The sequence below is a fragment of the Protopterus annectens genome, chromosome 3.part1, assembly GCF_019279795.1.
Source record: "Protopterus annectens isolate FY-2018-M chromosome 3.part1, PAN1.0, whole genome shotgun sequence".
NCBI classification, from domain to species: domain Eukaryota; kingdom Metazoa; phylum Chordata; order Ceratodontiformes; family Protopteridae; genus Protopterus; species Protopterus annectens.
Window position 1 is genome coordinate 284959726 of NC_056732.1, and position 22614 is coordinate 284982339.

The 22614-nt window shown below is 37.2% G+C and overlaps 1 protein-coding gene across 1 annotated transcript in view; it reads left to right on the top strand.

The window, feature by feature from the left end:
- Positions 1-21414, top strand: part of TMEM106B (transmembrane protein 106B) — a 913836-nt gene extending 892422 nt beyond the window's left edge. Inside the window, exon 8 of the mRNA XM_044066752.1 lies at positions 15658-21414. Within this exon, the coding sequence (XP_043922687.1) occupies positions 15658-15796 (139 nt within the window). The 3' untranslated portion in view covers positions 15797-21414. The remainder of the gene's footprint in view (positions 1-15657) is intronic.
- Positions 21415-22614: the final 1200 nt, after the last annotated feature.

Consider the following 22614-nt stretch of genomic DNA (forward strand, 5'->3'; position numbering starts at 1 on the left):
TAGACTTTGATTTCCATTTTCTAGTAATTGCTTTTTTGGCAGCCATCATAATTAGACTCAGCAAGGCTTTACTGTGTCTAGGCAATTCTGATTCTCTGTCATAGCTCAAAAAAAATCATCTCCCCAGTCAATCCAATCTGCTCATCCAACATCTCTGACAGATCAGTTAACAGGGAATCCCTAAAGTCTGCCAGGTCATTACATTCCCAAAAAACATATTCCCAGCCACCTCTTTCTTGCCCATCACACCTCCAACATTTGCTATCCACCTGAGGAAAAATTCTTGGGAGTCTTCTTGGGGTATAAAAATACCTATGTAAACACTTCCAGGCAAAGATCCTAAATCTTCTAGACTTTGTTGCATATTTGAGAGATGTACATATACATATATCCCCCCATTGTCTCTTTGTGAATTGCTTATCCAGACTCTCTTCCCAATCCTTTCTAAGCTCCTGTGATTGACTCTTATAATTATCATGCAATATTTTATATGCTGTACTAAATATTCCTTTTTTAATGGCAGCATCTGTTGTAGATTCTGTTAAAAAACTGTACCAGTGCTGGTCTTTCATTTAGAGACTCCCCTTTTTCTAGACTTTTCTTTTTTTAGACTTTGATTTCCATTTTCTAGTAATTGCTTTTTTTGGCAGCTAGTGTAATTAGACTCAGCATGGCCTTGCCTTGTCTAGGCAATTCTGATTCAGTATCATAGCTCCGAAAAATTATTTCACTAGTTACACCAATTTGCTCACCCAGTGTCTCTGACAGAGTAGTCTGCAGGAATCTTTAAAGACTGCCAAATCATTACACTCCCAGAAAATATGTTCACAATTACCTCTTTCTTCCCCATCACACCTCCATTTGCTGTCTACCCGAGGAAAAATGCTCTGGAGGCTGCTTGGGGTATAAAAATATTTATCTAAACATTTCCATGCAAAAATCATAAATCTTCTAGATTTTATTGCATGCCTAGGAGACAAACATATATACCTCATTGTTTATTTGTGAATTGCTTGTCTAATCCCTCTTCCCAATCCTTTCTAATCTCCTCTGACTCATTCTTGTAGTTGTCATGCAACATTTTGCACGCTCTTCTAATTATTCCTTTTTTAACAGCAGCTTCTGTTCTATATTCGGTTAAAAACTCTATTGTTTAGGACCCCCTATTTCTTTCTCTTTGCCTATACACTGATGTCAGTCCTTTATAAGGAAGGCAATCTCTAACCTGCAGTCCAAATAAATTCTAGGCATCTGCACATTCTGTTACCTTTCCCTCTCTAGTTATTTGCTCCCAATACCTTGGTTCCTTTGCCAGCTTCTCCATTAAATTCCAGCCCCTCTTGTCTATTGTCTGTATACCTAGTTGCAGTCATCCTTATCGGCAGAACCTCCTTTCTCCATTCCTGTGTTGGCTTAATTTTTGGAATACTTTCTCCTATTTTATGAATATAATATTCTGTATGATTACTGTTCTTCTCCGTACAGGTCTGCATCCAAAATCGTAGTCTGTCCTTGTTTCTTGAGCTTCTCCCTGTTTCGTCATCATCCCTTTCCACTTTCAATTATAGGTTTTTACTTGTGCTATGTATAGGAACCATAACTGTGTAGCTCTGAAATACTTATTCAGATCAGGTGATCCCAGTCAGTCTTGTTCTTTTGGAAGAATCAGCTTGTCCCACTTGAGTCTTGCCATCTTCCCCCATTAAAATCCTTCAGCTCTTTATTAATTGCTATCCAAAAATTCTCCTCTGGTTGATAAAATATGTTTGACCTGTGTATAAGACTAAAGGGATTAAAAACATTTTAATTTCTTGTATCTTACTACCCATATTCATATAACAGAGCTTACAGTTTCTCAGTTTTGTATTATCTTTTGTTTATTCTTTTTCCACATATTCATAGCTGCCACACTGGAATCATTTTTAATCCATACTCCTAAATACTTATCATGTACCCATAAATATAGATATTGCTGAACCAATTCATGTTTGGGTACATAATTTACTGCTATTGCCTTTGTTTTAGCTTCATTAATTTTGTATCCCAAAAAGATATGAAATGGTATCAAAATGGTCCACAATACTGTAATGTACTTTTCTGGTTTTATCAGGTATAAAATAATATCATCTGCAGATAGAGACAACTTTTCTTGACTACCATAGCAATTGTATCCTTGGATTTCTGAGTCCCTTGTTTTCTCTGCCATTGGTTCTAAATATAATGTAAATAAAGGGAAAAGAAGACATCCCTGCTTGGTTCCCCTGCTCAGGCAGAAGTTATCAGAGAGGAACCCACCCACTTTAATTTTTGCCTCTGATCCCTCGTGTATCCTCCCAATCAACCTTATAATTCTATCGGGGACTGCAAATGCTTCCATTGCCCTGTTCATAAAGTCCCAGCTTACTCTGTCAAATGCTTTCTCAGCATCAAGACTCATCAACAATGCATTGATCCATGTCCATCAATTTTGGCATCATGTTTGCCATTCCTTTAGCCATTATAGATATAAACACTTTATAGTCATGGCTTCATATTGAAATGGACCTGTGTGAAGCTGAATCTGATAGATCTTTTCCCTGTTTAGGTATTATAGTTATCACCGCTTTCTTCTGGGATGTTGGTACTTCTCTTTTTAAAATACTATTAAAACCTTCCATATCATTATCAGTTTTTTCTGTCATCGCTTCCATACTTCCACAGGAATGCCATCTATTCTTAGGGATATTATATCACCATTTTTATCTCATCTCCTCCATACTGTTAGTAATTGCGTGTCATCTACCTCTAACCTTGGCATATTTAATTCTTCCATAACCATTTCCATTTGTACCTTTTCATGATTTCCATATTTCTCTGCTTTATACAGACTTTCATAGAATTTCCAAAATATTTCTAATACTTCTGCAGGATTTCTTGTTATCTTCCTTGTTACAGCCTTCTTAAGCTTGGTGACGACCCTTTCAACTTTCTGTTGCCTGAGATGTGCTAAAACTTTTGTACGAGTTATTGGCAAAAAACAGTTGCTTAACAGCAGTCTTTCTAAACGCATGCATATTATCAAGGTAATTCCTTATTTTTTGTTTAGCATTCTGCAGTTGTTCCTCATCTTGTTCTGTGGGATTTCCCATATTTTGCAATACTGTAACATTTGTCAGTCTCTGTCAATAATTCTTGTTACTTCTTAACCGTATCTCCCTTTCTTTTATTTCCACCATATCTTAACCACTTTAATTTTATCCCACTCCCTAGCTATATTTTCTGAAAAAAAATTTAACTTCTCTAATAACTCCTGAATAATTTCCACTAACCATTCCGTAAATTCCTCTTTTCAATAGATAGGTGGGAAAGCACCAGTGTCTCACTTTTATTTCATTACCCTGTGTTTTTATTTTAGTTATTATTGGCACATGATCTGAAATAATTATTGGGTGATTGTCAAGATCTTCAATTAAATGCACATGTTCCTGTGAAATGTAAATTCTGTCTAGCCCATTTTTTTATCTTTGGGAATAATATGTAAATTCCCTCCAAATTCCTAGTATTGAATTCACATATTCCATGCCAAATATTTTTATAGATTTCTTCAAAAATCTACACTTCTTTGTTTTATTTTCCCTTCTGGGCTCCCGAGACACAGCTTCACTGTTGCAAATCAAATTCCAGTCTCCATCTATAAGTAATAGTCCTCGCTGAAAGCTGATTATTTCTCCCAGAATTTTCTTAAACACCATTATAGCAGTTTTAGTTGGAATATAAATGCATGCCAGTGTAATCCTCCTCCTTTGCGAGTAGCCCCTTAGTACTACAAATCTACCATTATTATCTTTTTTTTTTATCTTCTTCTATCACTGTTGGAGCTCCTCTTGCAATTTAAGTACTCCTCTTTTCCTTTGCCCCAGGTATTCCACTGAATAACTGTCCTGAAAACCTTTCTTTTATCAAATTCACATGTTCATTTCTTTCCAAGTTTGTCTCCTGTAGCATAGCTGTTTGCACTCTACATTTTTAATATAGTTTACTACTCTTTCTTTTTTGTATTTACCTGTGAGACCATTGAAATTTAAAGACATTATAGAAAGCATCATTGTCCAAAAAAAAGTTTTTATAGTTGTTATTCCCACCTTTTATGTATAACAGCTTTTTGTTAAATGTCTAGTTCCAGCTTTTATGTTCCATGCATATACTGTTTGACAGGTTGATCTTTTATACAATTGTTTCTTGTCATATCCATTTGAGCCTATGTCACATCTTAGAAAACCTTTTGTTTTATTGAAAGCCCTAAAAAAATTCCACCAATACCCCCCTAACACCTATTAACTTATTAGTAACACACAAAACTATGTACATCTTCAGATGTTAAAGTTTTAACCTAATAGGAACAAATGTTCTAAACTGACAGCCACACTGACAGACTTGTTAACCTAAAAGAAAGGTTATCCATGGTAAGATGCATAATGCAGCCTGTGCTTTCACTAAGTGCTGTCTGGTTTTGTCTTATCTTTATAGCTCTCTCAGCTGGGAAAACACTGAATGCTTTGAGCAAACATTATCTCCTAGTCGTTTCTCTTTATCAGATTGCCTCCTAGAGGCATGAAAACCAGATACATAATTGTTAAGCATTCATTTAGGTACTAGAAAAAAGCCTTATAATATTCAATGTTCTTTTTCTTTTACATTTGTTCTCTTAAAACTTGTTACTAGATTACACTTGGCTGCTTTTTATTAAATTTTACTTTAAATAGAATATGTCAATTATGTACTAAAAAGATGTTCGTCATGTCTACCAATGACCAAAAAACTGTGATCAGTGTCTGAAATGAATCTGACTATACAAAATCTGAGGAAAAATGTGCTGAATATAAATAAAATAAAAAAACAACATAAATAATAAAAATATATATAATAAAATAATAAATATAACCTATATATAATAAAACCATAAATAAATGTCCATAAAAAAATGAAAATAAATGCATCTCAGTAGAGAAACCAAAAATGAATAAAAAAAAAGAATGAAAAAGGACAGGAAACTGAAAACAAAAAAAAGAAAACAGAAATACAAAAAAAACAAAACAACAAAAAAACAAGGAACTAACAAAAATAACCAAAATTTATTAAAATTATTCTCAATGTAACTTCTCAATTTCATGACTGGCAAAAATCACAAAATTATCATTTAATCCTATTAAGTAAAATCATCAAAAGACTGGAATCTGTGAAATCCCAAGTTCAATAATAAGATTCAAATAGGACCAAGATTATAGTTTTATAGATTTTTTAGCCCGAGCAAACTATGCCCTTGATGGTCAATTATATGATGATATGATATACTTATGACTCTTTACCTGCAACTGTACATAACTATAAGTTCAAAAAAAGTAGTTCTTTCCTCAAAAGTAGTTCTTTCCTCAGTAGTCGGACCAAAGTGACAGTACCAAAGAACCTAATATTGTATTAGATGAGACGAGTGATTGTAAGTCCGATGTTTTGTCATTTGAGTAGATAGAATTGCCCCTGAAAACTTTTGACCTTTTGATTTTATTTTTAAAAAAGATTTATTAAAATATTTTTATTTTTTTTTTCAAAACATATCAGTTAATAGATCACATTTCATAAAATATTTAACCAACGTGCTGCACTTGCTTGCTCTAAAACAAATTGCCCTTGATAATAGCTTTCTTTCTATGATCTGATGAAAATGAAAGTGAAAAGAAAATTGAAGCACGTTGGTTTACGTTTTATCTTTTTGAAAACAACAAACGAGATTGGGAATCCTTCACTAAATTTACACCTAAATAATCAATACTTGACGTTGAAAAATACAGCTTCTTTAAGTAAATCGTTAGTGTATGTGGGTGTATATAGGTGCTGTCCGTCTTTTCTATATAGGTGTGACGGACTATACCGTTGATTATGCCATTAATGTATTATGCACATTTATGCCATTAAAAACAAACAAATAACCAAGCATCAGCCAATAATTGACCATCAAGGGCATAGTTTTGTTTTTTTTTTATGACAAAACATCTTCATCTATTAGAGATTATTCATTACATTCCCATTACATTATTATTAGATCTTTTCAGGCTTTTCACTTTTCACTTTTTTTCCAGGAATAAATATAAAAATATTATTTTGCCAGTCTTGAAATTGAGATTGTAGTTGAATAGTTTTTTTTTAAATTTAGGTTATATTTACTTGTCTTTTCTTCTCTTTTTAAATACAAACTTTGATTGTTTTTTTTTTTCTTTTTTCTTTTATGTTTTCTTTTCACAATGTCCTATACTAACTATTTTTTTTTTTTCATTCATTTTTTTTTTTATGCAGATATATTTATAATATTATTATTATTATTATTATTATTATTTTTTTATGGTTTTTTTTTATTTTATTTTATTATTATATATTTATTATTATTATATATTTATTGTATTTTCAGTTTTTTTTTTTTTTTTTTATTTATATTTATGGTATTGCTGGTAGAGAGAATGAAGAATTTTTTTTATCCACTCCCACACCTCACTTTTCCAGTATATAAAAGTGCAAGTTTGTATTGTTTTTGTTTTTTTCTGAAGATTCCAAGCTAAAGCCATTAAAGGCGTTACGTTATTTAATAAACTTAAAAGAAAAAACTACTCCCCTTGGCCTTTTTGTTTTTTATTTTTTTTTTGTCTGCTGCTGGGGCAAGGTTTCTGTGGTCCTTTTGTTCTGTACCTGGTTTGTAATTTTTTGGCGTTTTTATATTGTTACTAGATTAAGCTATAAGGGCCTTAATCCAGTCATTCCCCTATGGAAGAATGAGAAAAAGTACACTAATTTGTCTTTTTTTTATTGCAGTGCCTACATTTCTTAAAACTGATCAAGGAGAAAGAGATGAGGTAGAAGAAAAAAAAACAAACACCTATATAGCTGAGAAGACTTTACAGCAATGCAAAGAAAGTCATGCACTATTAAAATAGTATCATTAAGAAAGAAAAAGTTTTACTTACAGTTAACTTTCTCCCTCTTCTTTCCCTCTCCTAAGTATTTTTCTGAACATTAATGACATGCAGTAGAGCATATCCTGCAGTGTCCCCTGCAAGTTTAACAAAATCCAAAAAGTCCAATGTTTCCAGATTTACTTGTTCTGTCATGTGTCCAAAATATAATTATTGCTTTGTAATCCCACATTTGTCAATTTCCAAGCTACTGGTTTTATTCCTGTTCATCTCCATCTCCCAAATCCTGCCTCTGCTTCATTTCCAACATACTCAAGATTCTTCTATTCGACTCTTGAGTTTTTTTTCCTTCTCTCAAGCATTTTCCATTGAAACACTGGAAAAGGTTTCACTGACAGTCTCTCTCTGTGTTCTTTATTACCAGAAGAACAAGAATCAGAATCTCCTTCCGTTTTACAGCTCAGTTTTTGTTGGACAGACTTTTGTATATCTTCCTTAGCATGTACTTCATCAAAAAATAACATTGTTCCTCCAGGGAGAACTATTTTGAAGATAGCGGGATACAGCAGTTTGACTCTTATGCTTGTTTTTCAACATTTCCTGAATAATGGAGTAAATATACACCTCTTCTCTCTGGTGTACGAGTAGTCATTCTCCACAAACACTTTGCTGTCTCCCACTTTTAGTACTTTGTTTTTCTGCCATAGTTTTGTCAACATCAACTCCTGCTGATGGTCAGATTGCATCTTTACTATTAAAAGTTTAGGTTGCTTTCTCCTCTGCAGGTTTGGAGCATGCACACAATGTGCCCTTTCAGTTAACAATTGCTGTTGTAGAATACAGATCCATTTGCTTATTTGAGCTTTCATAAAATTAATACACACTGTTCTTCCAACTTCTCTGGCCAGCAGAATATGTCAGGTTTCCTCGATGTGCTGTGTCCTCTAATTCTGTTATTTTTTGAAACATCTCTTCTTGTGTAGCCTCATATTTAGCCAGCCTTTGCTTCATTTCAGCCTCTGAGTTTTACAGTTTTATCACCTCATCTAAATGTGTTTAAAGCTTTTTCCATTTTTCCAGCCATTTGTTTGAGTTGATGTATTCCATCGGTGTTTTGTTTATTTTAATCAGGTCTTTGTGCTGTTGTCTTATACTTTCCTCTAAGTAACTGGAAGGTATGTGTGAAGCTTGCTTCTTTTTGCTGAACAGCTGCAGTACTTTTCCCAATCAGTGTTTTTCGTCGCCTTTTATAGCTGATTTTCCTTCAGGTCCTCTGTATTTCTTTTTCCTGGCATCCAGGCAGTGCACTTACTAGCCAGTTATTGAAATTTACCCATATGTATAGGGCCACTGTCTTTCTGTGCTAAGTTTTGTTTTCACACTGAGTGAGCTAGAATTATGATGTTACTCCGTGTGCAGCCATCTTGAAAGTCAAAGCTAAAGACATCTTAATACAGATGGTCATATTTGTATGGTCCTATATCAGAAGAACACATCTGACTGCTAAAATACTCTGTGAGTAGTATTGATCTCCTTCATCTATAGCCAAACCTGAGAGGTAACATAACCAATGAAAGGCAGAAAGGCAATCAGATACTCGTTCTAGGACTGGATATTAAATAAATGTGAATATCTGATTGACTGATTTTCTGCTCACCGCTGGTAGTTTTTATATAGTGTTAATCACCTGCTTATTCCCTCTTTTCTGCTGTCTTCTACAGGAGCTGCTCTGAAAAAATATTCCCTGGGATTCAATAACACCTACACTAAGTGTACACCATTCTGAGTAAACAGACAACACAGGCACAACTTACACCTTCTTTCTAATTTTAATTTTCTTGCTGTTTGTGTTGCAGCTTTAAAAATCAACAGGGATTCATACAGGTTACCTCAAAGTGTAGACTACATGTACACTTAGTGTAATCTGTCTGAGTGACTAGAAAGCACATAAAGTATGGTAGGGATGTTCTTGAATACATATTATGTACACTTAGTGCATGCGTTAATGAATCGGGCCCTTTATTTTGCAGTAAGCACCTTTGTTTGTTGTAGTTCTGTTTTCACTTCCCTGGCACTTTGTTCATTACCAACTTCCATTGTTGCAGCTTACTGGATGCTTTCAATCTGTAGAGTGTTAGATGTTTCCCAAACCATATAACCCCCACCCATCCCGTACTCTTCCCTTATCAGGCCAATAATAGAGTACAACACACCTTTTGGTATGTATGTACCTTTCCAAATGTCCTGCAGCAATTGGAGACACCACAAAGGTTCCTTACAAGGAAAATTTATGGTCTTCAGATCTGTCTTAGGCGGAACCGACTGGAATCATTGTCACTTTACTGTGTTATACAGATTGCTCAGCGGCGACCTGTGTCTCTCTGACCCAGCTTTAATGGAAATGCTGCACATTCGCAAGTCAAATGGCACACAGGTCACTCGCTCAAAGGACCTTAACCTGGTATGTGACATCAACAGAACTTGCTGGAGAGACAGATTTGTCTCAGAGGTTGCCCCACCTTTGGAATGAACTTCCTATTAATGTTAAACAAAGCCCCTTGCTGGCCCTATTTAAGCATTATTTGGACAATTGGTTAACCGGAAATTAACCCAGGGGGTTCCACTTGTGTCCCTCTTGAACAGGGTCAGTAGGTGCTGATTTTAGTGTTTGCTTGGAGCAGATACCCTTGGGAACTACTTCTCAGATGTCCAGGCCAACACAGAAGGAATGCAGAAGGACTCTGGCTGACCAGGTTCGCTGATGACTGCAAGCTAGGAGTCATTATTAACTCCCCAGGTGATGCAGACATCTTACAAAAGGGCCTCACTGAGACCAATGACTGGTGTCAAAACCAGGGCCTTAAGCTTAACGTCAAAAAATGCATTCTCATTCCCTTTGGAAAAAAATTCCCACTAATTACCACGTCGATGGGAGCCCACTGAACACTGAAGGGGCCAAAAGAGATCTGAGTACCCAGGTCGAGAGCAACCTCACCTTCGACCCCCACATTGCTACTGTGGTCAGAATGTCTTTCTATGTGGCACATCTCATAACCAAAGGTTTCGCATCCAGGAAGAAAGAGGTCATCATTCCTCTCTTTTCATCCTTCATTAGACCAGTCATCAAATATAACTCCCGTTTGGTATGTACCTGACCAGACACCTCCAGGCCACAGAAATAGCTCACAAAAAGGATCTTGGGGCTTAAACACACATCCTACACGAACAGATTCGAGAAACTTCAGCTCTTTTCAGCCTCTTAATGCCTACTTAGAGGTGATCTCTGCTTGACTTACTAAACCATGTCTGACCCAGCCTTGCTTGAAATGCTACACCTAAAGAAATCCCAATCCCCCTGTGCCACATGCTCCAGAGATCACAATTTCATTACCACAATCAAAAGAACATGCTGGAGGGACAGATTCATCACCCAGAGACTGCCCATACTCTGGAATAAGCTTCCCATTCATGTCAAGCAGAGCACCTTGCTGGCCCTCTTTAAGAGAAATCTCGTTGAGTGGATCGGTAACAAAGTTTACCCCATGGATCACTCCAGTTGCCCTACCGGATAGAGGCACTGTGAACTAACATTCGGTGGCATGACGCCAGGCCAATTTTTGGGGCTAAGCTTGTAAAGGCTCCAAGGCCATTAGCCTAGTACACACCTATGTATCTATGAACTTGGCTAGGCTTGCAAAGGCCCTGCGGTCATTAGCCTAGTTACCTCCTATGATCCTGTGAAATGTTATTCCTTTCATAGCGTAGCAATGGAATCTGTTTCCTTCCATTTAGTAAGAAGCTGTAAAGTTTAGAAGCCTTAGCTTAGCACATAGAGAACTGTGATCATGTCTTCGATCATAGCCAACTTATAGGTTCATAGGTAGGTACTAGGCTGCCGGCCCAAGAGCCTAAGTAAGCCTAGCCAACAAGGTTCCCTGGCTTACGCCACCCAAAAAAGTCATTTTCCTGTGCCCCTGTCGAGCAGAGCCACAGAAGTGATCCCCAGGGTGCATTTCCTATTTCCCATCCACGCCTCAAGATTTTTTCTTGAAGAGTGCTAATAAGGAACTTTGCTTGACATAGATGGGTAGCTTGTTCCAGATGGGTAGCTTGTTCCAGAGTATGAGAGGTCTCTGGGACAGGAATCTATCCTTCCAGAATGTCCTGTTTGTTGTGGTGACAAGGTTTAGGTCCCTAGAGCGTGTAGCTTGGAGGGATTGGAATTTCTTTAGGTGTAGCATGTCCAACAGCTCTGGGTTTGATATAGCTTTATATGTTAGGCAGAGATAACCTCGGAGTAGGCGATGTGCTACTGAGTAAAGCTGGAGTTTTTTGAGACTCTCAGTGTAGGGCATCTGTTTGAGGCCAGTAGTCCTCTTTGTGAGGTACTTCTGTGGCCTTTCCAGCTGCTGCAGATGTCTTGTGAGGTACATTCCAAAAGGGGCATTGTACTCTATAATGGGTCTAATTAGTGTCGAGTAGAGGGGAACAATGACCTCTTTTTTCCTGGATGAGAACTCTTTTGTGATGAGGTGTGCCACGTAAAAGGATTTCCTGACTACTGTGGTGATGTGATTATCAAAGGAAAAACTACTGTCCACCTGGGTCCCGAGGTCTCTTGTCACACATTCGGCATTAAGTAGACTGCTGCCTGTTCATGGGTACAGAGTTATTACCAAAGGGGATGACACTGCACTTTTTGGCATTGAGCTGGAGACCATGGCTCTGACACCAGGCATCTGTCTCAGTGAAGCCCTTCTGTCGGATGTCCACATCATTGGGGACTCGACTATAGCTCCTAGTTTGCAGTCATCTGCAAACTTTATTAGCCAAAGGCCCTCTGTCTTAGCCTGTACTTCAGAGAAGTAGATACCAAACAGGAGAGGTCCTAGGACTGAACCCTGTGGTACTCCACTTGTCACTGGTTTGAAGTCAGATTTGGAGTCTGCAACTTTTACAGTGTGGGTTCTGTCAGTGAGCCAGTTGGCAACCCATCTTGTGACGTAGGGATTTATACCAAGTTTAGTGAGTTGAGCTATAATTCCAGAATGGGGGATGGTGTTGAAAGCTTTGGTGAGGTCAAGATAAGCTGTGTGAACTACCTTACCCTCGTCTACAGCTTTGGTGACTGCCTCAAAGAAGTCGATCAGGTTCAGGAGGCATGATCTGCCTTTCACAAACCTGAACTGGGTTTGTTTGAGTTCCATGATGATACGTTCTATGGCCTTACAAACCAGGCTCGTCAGGCTAATAGGGAGATAGTTCCCACGATCAGTGGTGACTCCCCCTGTGTGGAGTGGGATAACTGTAGCTGTGCGCCATTCAGTGGGCACAAAGCTTGATGTGAAGCTATGATTGAACAAGGTGCTTAGGTGAGGAGCCAGTTCATTCTGAAGTTCGTGTAAAACGGGGCCTGGGATGTTGTCCGGTCCCATGAATGCTGTATTTTTGGCTTTAGAGAATGCAGCTTTTACCTACGTAGTTGTGATTACAGGGACTCTGCATTCTTCCTGTATAGATATAGGCCCTTTAGGGGGTGAGAGGGAGGTAAAGTTAGCACTGAAGCTATCTGCCAGGATGTTGGCAATATCAGTTGGTTCTGTAATTTTTGTGCCGTTGTGCTGTAACTCAGAGCAGATCTGGGTATTGCCATGAGATTCTTGACATAGCTATAGAATGCTTTGTGGTTGTCCCTAGAATCAGTGGCAATTTTGTTTTCATAGCTAGCTTTGGAGGATCTTATTAAGGGATCTCAGCTTCTTACTGAGGCTGACCAGGGAGCTCCTCCGCTCATGGGATTTTCCTCTCTTTTGCAACAGTTTCTTCCTTCTGTTGTATAGTTTGTTTATGGCAGGGGACCACCAGATTGGCTTCCTTTTTTTGGAGGATAGTGACTTGGTTCTGTGTGGGATAGACAATCCATGCACTCGTGGAAGTGCTTATATAGTGCATTTGTGTAGGATTCAGCAATCATAACTGTATTGTCCATCTGCATGGGTGTCATGAAGTTCACCACTTCTGTCTTAAGAAGCATCAAGTTGGCTTTAGAGAAATTTTTTACTGTGGTTTCCTTAATGGGGTTGGGTGCGGGATGCGGATATCTACGGTGATTAGCTTATGGTCAGATCTGACCAGTGAGGAGTTGACTTCAGGTGTAGAACCTCATGTTGGTAATGACTTGGTCTAGGATATTGTTGCCCCCTGGTGGGGGTGTAGGTAAGTTGATCCAGGGCATTGGAATTTATGAATTCCAGAAAGTTTTGAGCGAAGGAGTGGGTACATGAGTAGTTTCCTAGTTAATGGTGGGGTAGTTGGAATCGCCCATTATTAGGGTGTTTGGTTGAACCCTAATATTTTCCAGTATATGAAGAAAAGAGGAGGGGAAATTCTGGGATATGGTGGTGGATCTGTAGCAAGCTACAATTTGGATTGCAGTTTTGCCCAGAGTTAGTTGCACTTGGATAACCTCGGATGCTTTATGCTGAGCAACTAGCCTGGAGGTGTGGATATCCTTAATGAATATGGACACACCTCCACCTTTTGTGTTCCGGTCGAGGTTAGATGGCCGAAAAGTGTGGTACGAGTTATAGCCTGGTAATGCAGGGGTGCTCTCTGGAGCCTTGAGCCAGGTCTCTGTCACTGCACAGATATCGATGTTCTCCATTTTGAGGAGTGCCTCGAGGGGAGTGCATTTTGAGATTTAGACTCCTAGGATTGAGTAGCATTACCCTCAGGTTTTGCTTGCTTGTTCCTGTTACGGTGGTGAATTTGTCATTTGAACCTCACCAAAAAAAAGGCGCTATAAGGGCAGCAAGAGCCTTAGCCAGTATCCAGAATCCCAGGGGTGACAGGTGCAGTCCATCTCTGGCAAAGCATCGTGGTCTGTCGACCATGTCGTCCCAGGCAGAGACAGATACTGGATCCCCTTAGAATGACACCAGAAGCTTAGCCAGTTGTTGAAGTCAATCATTTTGTCCATGTACTGCGGTATCATTCTGGGTGATGGCAGGATGCTACTCAAGACTAGAGTCATACCTGCCTGGGCTACAAGATCAGAGAGCTGTCTCTTTTCATGTAGTCCAGGGAGGTACGTCTTAGGTCATTCACACCAACATGGACAATGACAGAGTCATATTTGTACTTGTTGTGGAGTGACCTGAGTGCGTTGGTTATGTGGCGGATCCTGGCACCCGACAGGCAGCTGACAGTAACCTTCTCCTTGTTTAGCCTGGTAAGTGTGACATCAGTGTGCCTGACTCTATAGAGTCACCTATGACTAGTATGTTGAGTACATTGTTTTGCCTTATGGGCTGTGGTTGAGTGGCACACTGAGTCTGTGGGCTGTGTCATTTGTCTTGTGTTGGGGGGTGGAGGTTGCTTGCGTTTCTGCCTTGGAGGTCTCTGTTGCTTAAGTAGATTATTATTGAAAGCCTCCGCGAATGTTTTTATTTCTGTGTGTGGATTTTGGTGGTGTAGGTTTAGTGGGACTATGTGATGAGTGTGGTGTGATGCAGGTGTTTACCTTCTACTCTTGACTGTCAAGTTCAGTCTTGGTTGGCGAGAGCTTTACCTCCAGTTTGGCTAGATAAGTGCATCTCTCACAGTTTGTAGTGTTGTATGGTAGGAGGAGATGTTTTTTTATGTACATGAGGCAATTGCTACATTGCTCCAAGATGCCCCGATTCATCAGATAGACAAGAGAGAACACTGGGAGCTGACCCTTGGACATGCCTGAATAAAAAGCTATTTTTTCTAGACGAGAAAAGTATCAAGAAATTCACCTCGAGCAAATTTCAAAAGGTGAATGTTGGCATCAGTGTTGAGAACATGAAAAGCTGGTTATGACTGGGGGCCCAATTATAATTCTTTGTAGTGTCTGAAGCTTCATCTGTTCCATGTACTGCCAGTTACAGAAAAAATGTAGGAGCATGAAATGTTTTTCTGTCTTTCCAAGCCATTGAAAATCAGTAAAGCACTTAGTACGGTCAGAAAACAGACAGAAATAAAAGTGCCCCTCTGTAGAACCTATGGCTTTCAAAAGCTGTTAGACAATTCATTCTGACATATGTTTTGTTTGTGTGTTGTAGATCAAAGCAACTAACAGCTTTTTAAAGCTACTTTACCTTCTGCTGCCATTTTTGTATGCTCGCTCCACTGTTAGTCCCTAGTTGTAAATCCATTCATAACAAGCTATTGTTAAGTTCCCCATCTTTTTCTCAGTTCTGGAGTATAATTGAGGCACTTCATTCACTACAAAGTTGTCCTAAATATTTTGTTATATAGGCTATAGAGTTTGGTTTGTGGTCATAACACATGTTGCTATGCCTTTCCTGCTTGCTCCTTAAACCTGGTTCATTTCGTCCAAATCTACTGATCACTTTAAGAACCACCAGTAAGGCATGGAAATCTGCTATCCTAGTAATAGCCTTGTTCTATATAAGAGTAGTAAGATTTGTTTCTTATGGAAAGTAGAGAAGCGAGAATTCATGATGGCTGGATGTGACATTACAGTAACAAAACATGAACAAGGAGCAGAGCAAGAGAGGTTACTTAAAGGGTTAAGGGTATACTACATGAAAAGATGAAAAATGATGTTTTCCCTTGATGTGGTACCCAAACGTGCATTATGAACAAATCTTTTAAGACATTACCTTAATTTATGACAAAATGTTAGTACATGTAATGTAGCAAATCTATATATTTTTTTTTCTTTTCCCAGAGTCACTTTAACGGTAGCATACTTTGGACACACTGAGCAGATTTCTGAAGAAAAGTATCAGTATGTTGACTGTGGAGCAAATACCACCTACCGTCAGGGCCAGACAGAATTCTTAAATGTTTTACAGCCACCTCAGTAGAATCCTGATCCAACTACTGCTATCAAAAATTGTGGTGTGTAGATGGCCCATTTCCAGCCATCTTGGATGTGTTTCAGCCACAGGAAAAAAGCTAGCAAGAAGAGATACCTGTGCTTATTGTGTACATATTTTTAATGAATGCAGCTCAGATTTTCATTGTTGCTTTTGTTTATTGGTTAACTTATAAAAAAATACTAATGTTTGGGATTTTAGATGGTGTTGCATACTCCTGTGGAATAAATGTGCACACACATCAGAGTTTCCTTATGAGGGCCTGCATGTTTTTATCAGTAAATAAAAGTAGCATCCCATTGCTATTACGGTCACTTAATAATGATATCTGTTCTGTTTTCTGATGTTGGTAACGCTATAGTTTTTAATGTAAATTCCTTATGTATTTGAATGCAGTTATATGTTGAGATTATGCCACTTTTTTCCCAGTACAGAATTCACAGTTGGCTACCGTTTTGTCAGTTCATGTAATCTCAGAATTGTCATATGGTTTTGTTCACTTTTTAAAATATTTTTTTATAGCAAAATGTTTTGCACCTGTTACCGACATATACTGTACTGTGTACATTTGGTGTTCAAGTACCCTGTGGTCATTGTGCTGTTTTTTTTCTTTGTATTGCTGTTACCTGTTGTCAGGCAACTTATTTATAGCAAACAATACTTTCAGAAAACAAACAGTGGCAGCAATTACAAATAAAGCCTTCAGGAAAATAACATGCTGTAAATTAATGTGTTTAATAACAGAGATGTTTCCCTGAAATTCAATGTTCTATACTTGTGCAGCTTCCACATTCTGTGATGTATGCTGCTACCACACTAGATGCAGTTATTCTAAGACACCATATTTAACAGCTTCAGCAGGTTAAATTCAGTCATACTGTACATCAAAATTCTAGGCTTATGTTTTGTTCTTGACCCATTCATTTTGAACTCTTGATATTGCTAGTTATTGCTTGCCAGTGTAAGCGTTAAACCATTTGTACTCCTGTTCATGTTGATGTTTTTCTTTTAATAACTTTTTGTCCTTAATTGGTTGATGTCCGTCATTTAGTTATTTGTTTAAATCCATTTTGAGGCTTCCTGTTCATCCTCTTCTTCTACTTCATTTAATTTGAGAGTCTGAGAATTATCCAGTAGCTGGAGATGAGATCTTGTTTGTATTGGGTCTCCCCATGCTGTAAGTCAAGATAAATGTGAAAACCTGAAAAGCAATATTAAATATGGACTGTAGAAACCTTAACATGAACAAAATAATTTACGTCATACTTTTCTTCTGCTGACACATGCATGTTATCACATTTTTCTTACCCCGCACAAGAGATCTCTTTGAGACATGTCTTTCAGCCTTGCAAGAGTACTGGAATCAGAATTTAATGTGAAAGTGCAAGGCATTGTAGCGAGTCAGTGGCAAGACATGAACAACACTTCTTCAAGGGAAGTTGCTTCAGTAGTTGAGATAATTTGTCTAATAGAATATGTTGTTGATCCTTGTCACTGGAAGTCAAGAATGCAAATGTTTGAATTCTTTTCAAGTGCGGTAGTATTCCTGGTGTTCATATTGGCTTTTTTTTGGAGTAAGCAGAAGCAGCATGCTGTTCTAGACAGTAATGTACAGATGAGCAGGGTTTCATTTCTTCGTTATTATAGCAAAGGCTTGGAGTGTGAGTTTGCATTTTGGCTGTGCAGATTTCACTTTGCATCACAGCTACAGCAAGGTCGATAGATTTGGTCTACTCTGTCAAGTAAAAATGCAGAAGGCAAGTGGTATATCTGCAGATGGCCAACATCAAGTTTGTCAGATGTCGAAGCCCAAATCACAACATGCAAAAGAACAAAACTCCATGCATTGTTTTCCATATAAATCACTGCCAGAATTATTCTAAGTGTGTGCTGGTAGTGATACCTTCCTTTTGGGAAATTTCTCCATGTTTAGCATTTCTGTGACTGTAGAGTTGGTATGCGTAAGTTTATGGATGTAGGAGGCTTGCCTCTTTGCACAAAATGCTTACATTTGGAGATTTCACCATTATGAAATTGCAGGTATGTGTGTTCTGTGTTTTGGTTCCTCAGAGTATATAATCATTCTATCTTTCTTAGGAGATCTAGGGAAGTAAATCTGACCGTATAAGTCATGTCAAACTCATGAATCTACTGTGGTCTAATTATTGTATTTGTTATGCTGACAGGAAATCAGTAGTTGTTACTGGTAGTAGTAGACTATTTAATTTAACTCCTCTAACATCTTCCCTCATATTAGCATTTTTCCATGTTTCTTCCATGGTTTCCTGTATTTCATCGATGTTAGTAGAAACATTTACACTAGATGTTTGTGGAAAAAATGTGGCTTACACCTGTCAGTTCCTCACATATGTAAAATCAAGAGTGGCTTCCTGTTTTGGATCTGAAATGGGTGTATTACTTTCTATATGATCACTAATTCAAGCTTTTCATCCTCTTTGTAGTATCATTTTATTTCTGATCCTAAAATAGGTTTCGTCCTGGGGAATGGAAGTTTGCATTTTTTGTCAGTGTTCTAAATTGCAGGATAGAGTAATTTTATAGGAATTATTTTTAAGCAGATACCATCATTTGGGCTCATCTGTTTCATTATTCCTGTGGCAGCCTTTTTTGTTTTTGTTTTTTTGCACCATGAGCATGTTGGTTGCTGATGGTCGTTGATTTGATACAGTCTCTCATCAAGTAAATGAGGCTGATGAGTTTTCCAAGTAGTATTTCTTCACTTTCTAACATCTAATTTGTCTCCTGTGGATCACTTTCTAACATCTAATTTATCTCCTGTGGATTGACCCACATTAGCCTAGTGTTCAAAACTGTAGCAGAGTTAGGTACCTACAGTTATGTGGAGGTTCACTAAAAGCACCATCATTGCAATATAAGTGAGAATAGCACAAGACACTAAATAGAATTTGGAAGTATACTCCAATGAATGTCCGTAAAAAGGAGTGAGCATATAATGAACAAGGCCTAAGCTTGTACCTGTTCATTAGTGTGACTAGTAATCGCTTTGTGATCTCTCAATACATTTTTTGTAGGAAAACAAGAGTCTGCCTTTTGTCAATTTTGTGAGAAAGTTGTTTTAATTACCAGGTAACTTTACTAGCAGGAAATGAACCACATTTCACTGGGATTAAAAGCAGATATACTAATGGCTTCCTGGAGGAATAAATAAAATAAACTTGAATTCTCTACTTTTTACCCCTTACTAACAAGGGAAGGCAGAAGCTTGGGTTTGGAGTGAAACTAATAATGGTTATAAGGAGATCATTTCTTTAGATATGCATCCTGTTGTAGAATGTAATTGTTGACTTTAATATGGACTCAGAACTAGCTAATAACCCAAGTCATCTCAAGTCCATTAAATTAAGGCTTTATACTTAAAGGGATGGCATTTTTTCCAATGAAACACTTAAATTCATAAGTAGGTAATCCAATACCCATTACTGATAACAACAAATAAATAAATGTAAAGAAAGCTAATTTTCAAAAGTAAATAAGGAGTAGACTCAAAAAGATGCTTAAAAAGAAATTTTCATGAAGTGAGGTAATAGGTTTTTCAACAGGATAAAATGCATCTCTTGATTGGGTGTCTGTGCTAGTTAAATACAAATTTGCATAGCTTTAGAAAATCCCTAAGGTATGTTTAACAGATTTGTAGGCAAGTTAGTATTTCCCATAGCTTATCAAAGTTGCCATCAATATTAAGCTGGTAGATGTAACCACTAGTAATGAAACAAATCTGCATCTTTACCCCCATAGTAACATCTCTAGTCATCAGCATAATTCGTAAAAAATATGTTATAGATAAACATGTATACAATAAACATTTTTAAGCTGAATACACATCTTATGCAGTGATGTGTGTAACTGGAAAAGTTGCAATGGTGTCTAACCTAGGTATAGAATTATATAAAATGACAAAAAAAATTAATTTCTTTTTCCTTGGTATAATTTTTAGCAGATTCTTTTTAGAGGCACAGAATAAATGCTCAATTTAGCTTTATTGAGGGATTAAGTAGGAGAGGAATTATATTGTATATTTAGTAAATTATGGATGGCATGAGTTGTAATGGTGTGGGCTAGGAAAGGATAAGCCATAGTAGTGGGCTTGTGCAAAAAATTTCCATGAAATTTGATGGGAAGCATCTCATTATGGAAACTTGATTAAAATGAGTCAAAATAGCAGTGGCATCATCTATACTATGCGGATGTAGCATATAGTGGAAATGAACAACTGTAATGTAAATGTCCTAGTTGCATTCACTATGCCAAGTAAAGAAAACACATGTGCCTAAGAGTCCTGTGTAATAGAAATCAGTTGTTTGCACCAAGAAATCTTGCAAACAGATTAAAATTGCACTGAAGTAACAAACTCCTAAAACAAAATTGCCCAACTGATATAGCAAGCATATAGAATACTGTCTGATTTGGTAAAAACTGGTTTACTTTTCTTTAAATGTTGTATTCTGAAAAAAGATAATTATATTTTGCACATCTTGGTTGTGCTTAAGATAGAAAAAAGTTAATTCATCGGGATAAATAGTAATATTGATTTATGTTAATAACTTTTGTAACATTGCAGTGTTCTCAAGAAGAAAGGGATTCACTGTTGCTCCTGGTTGCAGCTCTGTATTTTAGACAGCAGCCCTTCTGGAACCTGGGGAGGCTTGATGATCAGCTGGCATGAGGCCACAAAAAACTATATACAAATAGCAAAATATACAGATACTATTAATTTTAATTTTAAAATAAACAGTAAGTTCTTAGTGTTTCATTTATAAGGTTCATGATAACTATAACAGTATAATGCATAAAACAGGTATTCTGTATTAAGCAAATCAGAATCCTTGACAGCATCATAAATATTACAAACTTGAGTAAGTGAAGTTGAATTCTGATGCTGTCAGAAATGCATGATGATAAATTGTAGTAAGATACAAGTGTCAGATTTTGTCTAGGCAAAAAATATTAGAAAAGAGCAGGGACTATATTCTCAAAGACTTGCTCCTGGTGGAAGACCTAACTATAAGACTGTTTACACTGGAGTAAATCATTTACGCCAACAAGTCTATCAAAATGAGGGTACACATCTGGATGAAAAACAAGTTGATGATTTCACTACTATTTTATAATCGATGTTTAATATTGTGACTGGTTGAAAACTGTCAGTAGAGGAGCTATTTTTGACTGTTTTTGAATTAGTAAAAATGTTAGCATGGTACATAAATACGGAATTATCTAATCATGAATGGAGGAATTCTGCTGCATACGTAAAATGAGCAGAACTGCTTGTTGAGAATAAAGCTTGAAGAAAATCTGTTCAGAGGAGAAAACATCAGGTTGTAGAACTATATTATCTTGTAAGCTTTGATATCATGATAAGCATCTTGTAATATGAAAAAAATGGTATTTGTAGATTTGTTTGGGTTATCTTTTAACCAAGCCTGTATTAAATTAATTTAATCAAATCATGTGATGTTATATATTTGATAGAAATATTGGTAGATTTGATTTAGTACATTTCACTGATCACTCAAGGCATTACTCTGAAAGTCAATTAATTGCTTAATAAAGTTTCTTTAAATCTGTTTTTTAGCATTGTTTTATTAACCATGACATAAAAAGTGAATTTTAATTTTTCAGTAGACTTGCAAATGTTTTATTGTTACATTAGTTTCTGCCTTTTCCATAGAGATTCATTCTTTGAGTTGACGTACTTAATGATAACTCATAGATCCAAAGTCTTTTTTCACTTGATTCAACCTTTGGGTTATCAGATCCAACCACATCTGACCTTGCCACCTTAAGAAGCTGTGGATCCAGGACTCTTACTCCTCCCCTACCCCTAGTCCCTCACTCCCTCCAAAATACGTTAGATTTTTGCCGCTTGATCAAGAAGGTTGCATTTTCGAGGGCTCTGAAAAATAGTTTTACAGCTAAGTGTTAATTTCTTCTTTGTGCCTTTTTGGCAGTTTTTTCTTTCCTCTTTCATCTCCCCTCTTATTACTTACTAAATCTTTAACTGTGTACATATACATTTATATATATATATATATATATATATATATATATATATATATATATATATATATATATATAATGTGTGTGTGTATATAATATATATATATGCACACACACAAACACACATATATTCTACTTTCCGTATTTAGTCTTCAGATGTAAAACTAGTTTATTTGACATAATTTTCTTGATATCACTATATTATTTTATATAGTTGGCTGGTGTTTAGTGTTAGGTGGGAGTTCAATAAAGCCTACACAGAGTGATTTTCCATGTAGGCATAGTGGCATGGCCCCAACACAGAAACTGTACACCGTGCAATCCAATAAACAGAGCAGTGAGGCATGCATAAACAAACTAGGAACATCATAGAGCATGTGTTTGGGCTGCTTAAGTCATAGTTTCGCTGTCTCAATTTAACTGGTGGAGCCCGGCATTACTCTCCAGCCACATGTGCACACATGTTCACAGTATGTGCCATGCCACATAATATGATCCTGTAGAAACAGCTGTGGCAGAAACATCACAGGGAAGGGACAATAGCCCCCCATCAGTGCCAAGGTCCCCACAGCCACAGGGAGACTGAGGAGGACCTCCCTGAACCTTTCCCTGTAGGCAGACATAGGCGTGCCTAGTATGCCCTGGCCTTGGGAAAGAGGCAATGCATAGCACATGCACTGACATCCTAAGGACCTAGAAACCGACACCTGACTCCGTCTCTTGTACATAGTAAAAAGGATGCCAGCCACACCACATAACCTGTCTAC